General features: G+C 37.1%; 1 protein-coding gene across 1 annotated transcript; it reads right to left on the reverse strand.

The window, feature by feature from the left end:
• Positions 1–6,772: 6,772 nt before the first annotated feature.
• Positions 6,773–8,733, reverse strand: LOC104240848 (small ribosomal subunit protein eS4-like). Its single transcript, XM_009795742.2, has 5 exons — positions 8,606–8,733; positions 8,041–8,118; positions 7,767–7,947; positions 7,541–7,638; positions 6,773–7,387 (listed from the first exon to the last, which is right to left on the reverse strand). Exons 1-5 carry the CDS (start codon positions 8,606–8,608, stop codon positions 6,953–6,955), a joined length of 795 nt encoding a protein of 264 aa, XP_009794044.1. The 5' UTR covers positions 8,609–8,733; the 3' UTR covers positions 6,773–6,952.
• Between the last annotated feature and the right edge of the window lie 2,203 nt (positions 8,734–10,936).

A 10,936-nucleotide genomic window follows, 5' to 3' on the forward strand; every position in this document is an offset into this window, starting at 1 on the left:
TAGAGTTAATGGGAGCAGTTGGGTCCAGGTCAATTGTGCTTCGCGTTCGCAAGCTTGGGGTCACGTTCGCGATGGGTTAAGGAGTTGAGGCATCGCGTTCGCGATGGGTTGAGGAGATGAGGCATCGCGTTCGCGTACAGGGTGTCGCGTTCGCGATGAAGGAATAAGTGGTCAACGTAAGTTTGTGCTTCGCGAACGCGAGGTGTTGACCGCGTTCGCGAAGAAGGGATTTTAAGTGTTGGGCAGAATGTTTAAAAGACCACTTCCGCGATTTTGGGTCTAAATTTCACCATTGTTGAGCAATTTTGGAGCTTTATGAGAAGGATTGAAGAGGGAATCAAAGGGAAACACTTGGAGGTAAGATTTATGGACTTAACACTTGATCCTAATGTGATTTCTACCTAATTAAACATGAAATTTGTGGAATCTAAAGCCTAAAATTGGGGAGTTAGGGCTTGGAATTTGTGACTTTGATTTGAGGATTTGAGGGGTCATTTGTGGTCGGATTTTGATGTATTTGATATGTATGAACTCGTGAGAGTGTAAGAATTCTAGTTTTGTGATTTTTGTCGTAATTCGAGGCGTGGGCCTGGGGGTCGGGTTTGGCCAATTTAGGGATTTTTTGTGTAAATTGGTTATTTTTGAGTGGGCTTTTTTTCCTTAGCATATTTTGATGGTATAAATTTATTTTTGGATAGATTTGGAGCATCCAGAGGCTGATTCGAGGGGCATAGGCATCGCGGGCTAGAGTTTGGACCGGATAGAGGTAAGTAATGATTATAAATGTTGTCCTGAGAGTATGAAACCCCAGATTTCACATCGTTGTGCTACTTTGAGGTGACGCACACGCTAGATGACAAGCGGGGGGTCGTGCACGTATGACTGTTAAACCGCATATTTGATTGAAAACTATTTGCTATCATTTTGTTTTGGAAAGTATCCTTATGTTTTGGGCTGAATGCCATATTTGGGCCTCGTGTCAACTGTTTTGGACCCTTAGGGGATTTTTACTACTATTCCTTACTGTTTTGACTTCACATTTGTACTCAGTCATGTTGTATTCTACTATTTTCATAACTCAGCCATATTTACTCCATTTTGACATTTTAAATGATATTTTGGGTTGAGCATCATGTTTTATTATGCCCGAGTGGCTTGAGAGATTTCTGACTGAGTGAGGCCGAGGGCCTGTATTGTAAGGATATTATGGGATCGGGCTACGCGTCGCAACGGTGTTGTAGTGATTCATAATTATAAGGCCAAGGGCCTGATTTTTTACGCCACGAAGTGGCTTGTTATGAGGTCGAGGGCCAGTTTGATTATGCCACGAGATGGCTTGATATAGCGCTTGGGCCGTAGGAGCCCCTCCGGAGTCTGCACACCCCCAGTGAGCGCGGGTACCCAGTGTGAGATGTGATATTGCCCGAGAGGCTGTTGTTGTTTCATGTTATTGCCCGATGGGTGATACGAGTGATTGTGAGGTAACCCGAGGGGCTGGTTCTGTTGGTATTTTTCCCGAGGGGCTTATTTGTGTTTCTATCCTTTTTCTCCCTGTTTTCATCACTCGTTTGAACTACTGAAAGATGTTTTAAAGAGGTTTTTACTGAATTAAGGTGTTTTTACGAGCTTTTACTATTTTATTGCATTGTTCTGGTTTTATATTATTTTGTTGTAGCATTATGCTGTATTTTACGTGTTTTCTTATCACTCAGCTGCCTTTACTTTTATTACTTACTGAGTTGGCGTACTCACATTACTCCCTGCACTCTATGTGCAGATCCAGGAGTCTCGGGTCACGCTAGCGAGTGCTGATTTGCTTTCCAGCATGCTTGTTCGGAGTTGACTAGGTAGCTGCTCGGCGTTCGCAGCCCATTGCTTCTCCTTCCTATCTTCATTTCACTTTGCACTAGCGTTGTATTAGACTATGTTGTCTTTCCATACTCTTAGACAGATTTTAGATGCTCATGACTGGTGACACCCCGATGTCGGACTGTGTTTGTTTCCGCATTGTTCTATTCTACTCTTTATTTTGGGAATTTTAGCTTATTAATGACTTTAAATGATTTATTATAACTGTTTAGTTAGTTTGGGGGTTTGTGTCGGCTGGCCTAGTTTTACGATAGGCGCCATCACGACCTGGTCCGTTTAGGGTCGTGACACGTACATCAACGAAAAATTATGTTGGACAAATTAAAAAATAACTATCATGTGTTACTAAGAAAATTCCCCCATGAGAATTTTTCAATAGATCATGTGTTTGTTTTTTTAAATTTTTACTAAATATGTATTTACTTATCAAAACTTCAACAAAGTAATATTGAAATAATATTCATGTAACAAAAAAATCTAAAAACCAGAAAACTCGAAAAAAAACGACAAAACCGAACCAATTCAAACCGATATAGTTGATTTGATTTGGTTCTAATAAAAACCGAACCAACCCGGCTAATGTATACCTCTACTTTTGGCTCATTCTTCGTTTACTGGGTAAGTAAAATAATCACTTATTAATTTCGTTAATTTGTTTTCTTTTATGTTTCAACTTGATCAACTTTGAATTTGCATATTCAGATGCTAAATATATTATATATGATAGTAATCTTCAGTGATTTTCGGGTAAGTCAAGATTACGTCTTTTATTGTGAATTTTGATATCAGCTTTTCTAGTGTTTTTTTATTAGAGTTGCGTATTGGTCTTCTATGGCTAACAGCTTGTTTGGATGGTTGTTATTTTTTTTGTAGTGTATGATATTGTTATTTTAAATACAATGATTGTTTTGATTGTTACTTAAATTTATTATATTGTATCGTTAAACCAACCATTACGTAATGACAAAAAATGTCACTTTATTAAACAACGGATTTGGTATGGTGACATTGCCACCTTGCTCTTTTCTCTCATATTGCATTTCTTATTATTAAATAATCATATTTTATCCATTATCCTCTTTATTATATAATAATTCTACTCCATATCCTATTTTTTCTTAGTAATATTGCAAATGTATTCTACATATTTTGGTGCATGACATCATGAAACGACGACAAACATACAATCTATCCAAACGTTGTATTCATCAAACAATACAATACAACGCAGTAGAAGACTGCATGTAACAACAATACAAACAAGATGTAAGCTACTAAGGGGTCGTTTGATTGGAATACGATTTATACCGATATAAGTTATGCTGGTATAAGTTATATTGGGATAAGTTATGCTGGGATTGTTGTTTATTCATTGTTTGGTATGTTTTATTAAGAATGACAGTTGCATAATTTTTTAGAAGAAGGTATAAGTTATACCAGTGCTAATTACCCCACCTTCTATACGGTATAAGTTATCCCAGTGTTAAAATTAACACCTGGATAACTTATACCTAGTTTGCTAACCAAACAGAGTATTAAGGTGGTATTAAATTTTTATACCACTCATTAGGTGACATTGCCACCTTGCTCTTTTCTCTCATATTGCGTTTCTTATTATTAAATAATCATATTTTATCCATTATCCTCTTTATTATATAATAATTCTACTCCATATCCTATTTTTCTTAGTAATATTGCAAATGTATTCTACATATGTTGGTGCATGACATCATGAAACGACAACAAACATACAATCTATCCAAACGTTGTATTCATCAAACAATACAACACAACGCAGTAGAAGACTGCATGTAACAACAATACAAACAAGATGTAAGCTACTAAGGGGTCGTTTGATTGGAATACGATTTATACCGATATAAGTTATGCTGGTATAAGTTATATTGGGATAAGTTATGCTGGGATTGTTGTTTATTCATTGCTTGGTATGTTTTATTAAGAATGACAGTTGCATAATTTTTTAGAAGAAGGTATAAGTTATACCGGTGCTAATTACCCCATCTTCTATACGGTATAAGTTATCTCAGTGTTAAAATTAACACCTGAATAACTTATACCTAGTTTGCTAACCAAACAGAGTATTAAGGTGGTATTAAATTTTTATACCACTCATTAGGGGTGTTCAAACCGAACCGAAAAATCGCACCAAACCGAAAAACCAAACCAAACCGATTAAAAAACCCGACTAGGTTTAGTTTGACTTGGTTTGTTATTGAGTAAAAAAACCCGAACCAAACCGACATATAAATATATAAATTTTATTTATATTTTTAAGACTTTATAGTGAATTTTCTTTAGAAAATGTAGAAATATTTGGGATCCTCTCATGTATTAACCTTGAAAGTGTAAATTAACAAAAAATTATTGTTAGACGACTACGAAAATAACTATCATGTGTTACTAAAAAAAATCTCTCATTAGAATATTTTAATAGATCATATGTTTGTCAATTTTTTTCCATATTTACTAAACATATATTCACTTATCAAAACTTTATCTATAATTTTATTAAAGTAAGATTGAAATAATATTCATGTAACAAAAAACCTGAAAACCCGAAAAATCCGACAAAACCAAACCAATCCAAACCGATATAGTTGGTTTGGTTTGGTTTTGATAAAAACTTAACCAACCAGATCCATGTACACCCCTACCACCCTTACACCTTATATCTCATACCAAACGACCCCTAAGAGTCTTGTTGGGGCCCCAATGAACCATAAAGTATAATTTGCATAAGACGAGTTTTCCTTGATTTTTCGATAGGTTAAGAATTACGAGTAGATTGATTATAATTTTTCATTTAGGAAGATGTCAGTAAATTTGATATTGACTTTAGGAGACATCTTTCTCAAATATATTAATACCCTTGAGTGTATTAAATGAAAGTTGGGACCACATGAGTAGACAATGAAGGAAGATTTAAAATTACGAAAAAGAGACTGAAATATTGTGTCTTAGTTGAAATCCAAGAAGGTAAGAAAAGTAACAAAAGCCCAAATCAAATAGACCCCCAAAACGATGCATAGCATGTGAGGACCCAACTTGTCAAATAGAGCAGCAAACATGTACACATAAGGTAATATAGTTATTAATGCACATACATGATACATCAAAGAATGCCTAAAATAGCCCTTGATCGGCGGCAAGACAATGGCCAGCTGCTTCACAAGCAGCTTCTATATAAAAAGGCAATCCAGTACATTAAGCTCCCGCTGTACGGAAAGGATTGAACCACAAGGGTCTATCAAATTATTAGATAGAAAATTAGTATCAAGTATGAACGAGGGCAAATATAGAAACTGTCAAAGAAAATTTTTACCACTAACATCATTATCTAACATAAAGTTGATGTCCACTAAAAATATGAAAATTGGATTGGATAAAGCAGACTCAGTAGCACTCTAAGTGTTAGACCCCTGACAAAGCTGATCGGCAAGCGGCACGGCAGTGGCGAGGATTTGGCATGATGGCCTTGCCATTGGCCTATGTGCGGGGGAAAATCAACATGCAAGACAATGCGGGGGTGTTGTCAATGGCAACAAACTGTTGCTACGGCAAGTGAGACGGACTACACTTGTATTCGAGGGCTAAGGTGTGACGGACTACACCAAAGCAAAAGTGGGCTGCGTACAAGCAAGGCCAAGACCTTGACGGAACTAGGCGGGCTGAATGGGAGCTTGACAAGGCTAAACGGGAAAGACCTCGGCGCTAAAGTGAGGCAGCTTAGTGCCAAGGCAGTGGCATTGGCAATGTGGTGTTGTCATGACTTAGGTGAGCGGGCTGGCACCTAAGTTAATTGTGGGCAAACGACTTGGCAAAAGGGAAGGGCATCAAGGCTTGGTGACTTGATGTTAAAATCAACATGGGCAACGGGCAGACTTGATCAAGTAGGGGCGACTTGACAAGGACAAGCAACTGTGACAACAGGCAGTGTGCGGCAAACAAGTTCGTGGAAATGTTAAGGAAATTTATAGCACAACGCAGCTGGATATAATGGCGTTGGGCCGGTCCAAGACTAGACACGAAATTGGGCAGCAGCTGGCCAAGGAAATGTGCACATGGGGTACACATGATGCAGTTGGGCGATTACAACCCATGTCCAGGAGTTGCTGATTAAATAGCTGAGTCTTTGCACGTTTTTGGGGGCATGTTAGAGACATGTTCCCCACGTTTTGATCAGGGGGATCATTTCCTATCAGTTGGGGGATGTCAACTGAACATAGGAGACTTTTGGGCTGACTACATTATATATATGTGTGTTAGCAGCCTTAAAAACGGGCTAAGTACCTAGGGAGGGAAATGTCTGAAAGATAGGCATAGGGTTGTCTATTTTGTGGCTTGAGCATGGAAAAATATGTGTCATTGCCTTGCCAAACGAGTGGCAGCACGAGTAGCCTTAGGCAGGGGCTTTTATAGGGCGGATTCGTGCAAGAGTAGGCCATTTTTGTGAGTTGGTGCCTGCCAAGGGTGGCAGCCTTGCCTAACTCGAGATTTTCCTTTGTAATCGATTTATTATAAAAGGTTGGGAAAGGGTTCCCGTAAATCTGTGTTGCCTTTGTTCATTCTTGTTGCCTTTAAATTATTCTAAGTGTTGAACCTCGGAACCGAACGAAAATTGGGTAAGGCTGAGGTCAAGTGGGGACTTGACTGCCGCACATCGGGCAGCATTTTCGGCGGACAGAAAACGCCCGTGTGACACTAAGCATCTTGTAAGCAAAGGAAAAAAAAAGTTTTGACGCTAAATTTTTCAATTACCAAATCTCGAGTTTTGTTGTACTTTAGTAGCCAGAAACTACCAATCAAACCAATGCAGCATGCATTATTAGTCAGTAGCTTAAAAGCATTAGCACTAAAATTAAACTGTAGAAACTAATTAAACTATCATAAAGCACAGTTTTAATCTATTTAAAATATGCCAAGCAAACAAGTACAATATAAAAGGCATTGCGTAATAAAAATGGCATCACTAAGCAAATAGAAACATCGAGTCCAAAACTGTAAAACATAAGTTTTCCATACTTGAAGAGCAAGGAAATGAAGAAACGAGCAACCAGGGTATTCAGGCAGTGGTAGCTGATTGAGCAGCAAGCCTCTTCCGTGCCTCCTCAATGATGGACAACTTGATACCTTTTCCTTTAGGTAGAGACACCCATGGCTTTGTACCTTTGCCAAGGGTGAAAACATTTCCCAAGCGAGTAGCAAATTCATGGCCTAGGGCATCCTGAATGTGAACGGTCTCAAAGCTACCCTTGTGCTTCTCCCTGTTCTTAATAACACCAACACGTCCCCTGTTTCTACCACCAGTTACCATCACAACATTTCCAACATCAAACTTGATGAAGTCAACAATCTTATTGGATTCCAAGTCCAGCTTGATGGTATCATTGGCCTTGATGAGAGGATCAGGGTAGCGAATTGTTCTACCATCATAAGTATTAAGATAAGGAATCCCCTTACTACCAAACTGAATGGATCGGACCTTGCAAAGCTTAAACTGTCCAAATAAAGATCCTCAAGATAAGTCCAGAGTATGTCACTCAAAAGTAATTACAAAACAGAATGAGACACACACTTACACTATTAATGTCAAACAACAAGATCTTGTATTTCATAGCATAATAGCAGATAACAATATATGGAAACCCACCTTGGCTTCCTCATCCCTGATAGAGTGAAGACGGAATCGCCCCTTTGTGTCATAAAGGAGACGAAAGTTCTCATTAGTCTTTGGAATTGAGACAACATCTGTATTTCAAAACATTATCATTATTACTATGCCAATGATGAAGGGTTTTTAAGTGAAAGCAGTCTTTAACAAGCGACTAACATTTCCGGAATAATACGTAAAAAGACTTAAGAGGAAGTGCACATACCCATGAAACCAGCTGGGTAAGTCTTATCTGTCCTCACTTTTGCATCAACCATAACCTGTCGTTGCATCAGAATTGCAATTACCTCACGGTATGTGAGAGCATACTTCAACCTGTTTCGCAAGATAATGATCAGCGGCAAACACTCCCTTGATTTGTGTGGACCAGAGGAAGGCTTGGGAGCCTGTAGAACAAAAACAGAGAAGTTTCTAAGTCAAAGCAGCAAGAAACTATCAATAATTACATAAATGACTATGAACAAGGACAATTTACTTACAAAGGCTCCACCAAGTTTGTCGAGCATCCAATGTTTAGGCGCATTGAGCCTCTTCAAATGTTTCTTCAACCCTCTAGCCTGTACATAAATATAAAAACCCAGATGTCAGTATAGAATGATTGCCAGCCTCATGTCTCCAACAAGTGAAGGCAATTGACACATAATAAAGTGACGAATGACACAGCGGGCAGGTACTACAACGACATTCTCCAAACTAAAAGAAAGGGCGGCCAAATTTCCAGCAAACAAGTTCAGTAAGCATATAGCAGGTAGAAAATGCAATCTAGGTTGTAAACAAGAAAATGAAATAACATTACATAAAACCGACATTTTTAGCTGTTGCAAAACACATGATTACCTGCTTCAGATCATATATCAGGCTCCAAAGACTAGATGAAAATAAAAAGGTTTTATCTCATTATCTTCTTCTCAGTGAAGCATCAAACAAACAAAACCATATATGTTTAGATCTAGAACGGAATCCTCATCTAACAGAGCTACAACGAAGCAATTAACTAATAAAAGAATCAACCAAATATTCTTAGTCAATTAGAGAAAGACGAACCATTTTGGTCTCTTAGAGTTTGAACCACCTCCCTGAGAGCTCTCGGCCAGCGCCGGCTTAAGTATCTTACCTGATGAAAACGCGAGAAACTTAAACCCTAGTTGGCTGTCTTAAATACTTACGTCAAGCCTACCGCCTCCATTTAACTAAGTTGGGCTGCATTTCCATTTGGGCTCTCAAGCCGTGGGCCATTTTATTTCTATCGAGTATTTTGTAAAAATTGCAAGGGGCGCACTATTTGGTCGCCCCCATTTAACCTATACCTATTTTTTTTAAAACTTTTAACTTGTACTTACTTCTTAAATAATTTTAGGTCCCTTTCTCCTCCTCCTTCTCCGTCACCATCACAACCTCACCCCCAATATAATGAACGTAAAGAGTACAAGGTTTTCACTGGCCCATAAGCCATAGCTACTCAGTAGCATGGATGGAATTATAAAGCCACAAGAAAACTCTAATCTATTCTAGAAGAGATTTGCAGGCACTCCTCATTGCAACAGTCATCTTTTATGATTATGTGTTCCCAACCCTCTATTAATGTCATGCCAACCAACTGTCATCTTTTAGTCTGTTCTGTAGTTCTTAAATTCTCGATCTCAAAGGTAGCTAATATCCAAGTATTTACTGTATGTAATACATATTGCTTAAATGACGTCCATATGATTCTCCAAAGTATGATATTTGATGATCCTAGCACCTCGAATAACTGAAGTCTCTCATTTACAACACAAAAACTTTAGCTCTAGAGCTGAAGTTTTTGTGTTGTAACTGGAAACTTCAGCTCTAGAGCTAAATATTAATATGTGGTAAAAAACTTCAGCTCTAGTATGTAATATTAATAGGTGGTAAAAAAACTTCAGCTCTAGAGTTGAAGTTTCCCATTTACAATACAAAAACTTCAGGCCCGGCTACTAGAATACTGAAGTTTTGCGTGATTGTCTTTGCTACTTCAGCCCCGTATGCTGAAGTTATGCGAAAAAAACGGGTACGCTTGCAATTGTTTTTGCAAAGCGGACACAGGTTAAAATGTGGCACAAAAAACGGGTATAGATGCAAATGCCCCGAGTATTTTCGGTGAAAAATTACCAGTTATGTCCATTTATAAGTAGTTCATTATAAAAAGGAATTTTTACATTCCTATTCCATATATGAAACTATATTACCCTCAATGTTTAACGTTTGATTTAATTACATTTAGTATACCTAATTATCAATTATATACCATAATGTGTTTTAACTGTACAATTAATGTACCGTATATCACTCCTTAATTAACGCTACTGTATATTCCTCTAACCCCCCCCCCCACGTTTCTCTCTCCCAAACCCACACCCTCACTCACGTATCTCCCTACACCCACGTTTCAAACTCATTATTCCCTCTGCTAAAACCAGAGAAACATATGTAACACTCTTCCATTCACGTCTAATTTCAAGTTTTTTTCTTCTAAAATCAGTCAAAATTGAAGTCAAGTCTTCAAAGTTCATACACACATTTACCTTCAGCTTCAAATTTTCTCAATGAAGAAGAACAAACTTTCAAGGAGACAAGAGAGCAGCAATTCCACCATTGACAACCATTAAAAAGCTTTGAATTTTTGAATTCAAATTTGGGTTTTCAAAAATCATTATTTGTTTTAATTGGGTGTTGTTGTAAATAATTAAGAATATGTTTTGGAGTTTATATCTCAATTTTGAGGGGTTTTGGCGAAGATTTAGACTTGATTTTGGCTGAATTTCAGATTGAAACTCGAAAAAAAAAGACATGACATACATTATATTGCAGCAATTGTAGATAAATTGTAGAAAAAAATGTAGATAAATTGTAGACTGTTTTTTACAGAAGATTTGTAGAAGTTTTAGTCATTTTTATTTGTGTAAACAGAAAACAAAGCATCTACAATTAGAATACAAATAATCTACAATTTATCTACAAAATATTTACAAACTGGGTACATTGAATTTTAATATCCCAATTCTCATTCGATTGTAGTTTAATTGGGATTTTTGACATAATTGCGTTTTTTCAAAAGATTTGTAGAAGTTTTAGCCGTTTTTATTTGTGAAAACAGAAAATAAAGCATCTACAATCAGAATACAAATAATCTACAATTTATCTACAAAATATCTACAAACTGGGTACATATTTGGAATCGACATGCTTCCCCTGAAATATATGTTTCCCATTTTTTATACATATTTTTGTCCAAAACAATACTAAATCATCCACTTTAATACAATTTTTATACATTGTTGTTCAACTTTTATACAATAGGTAAATGAATAAAAGATAAATAAATAAATAACAGTATACAATTTATCTATAATTTAT

This window comes from Nicotiana sylvestris, chromosome 7, assembly GCF_000393655.2.
Source record: "Nicotiana sylvestris chromosome 7, ASM39365v2, whole genome shotgun sequence".
In the NCBI taxonomy this organism is placed as follows: domain Eukaryota; kingdom Viridiplantae; phylum Streptophyta; class Magnoliopsida; order Solanales; family Solanaceae; genus Nicotiana; species Nicotiana sylvestris.

What these genes read in the sequence shown, in the direction of transcription:
- LOC104240848 (XM_009795742.2), bottom strand. An exon ending in ACAAACTTGGTGGAGCCTTT is followed by an intron (nt 7,948 to 8,040) that starts GTAAGTAAATTG and finishes TTTGTTCTACAG; the next exon opens with GCTCCCAAGCCTTCCTCTGG. An exon ending in TCAGGGATGAGGAAGCCAAG is followed by an intron (nt 7,388 to 7,540) that starts GTGGGTTTCCAT and finishes TTATTTGGACAG; the next exon opens with TTTAAGCTTTGCAAGGTCCG.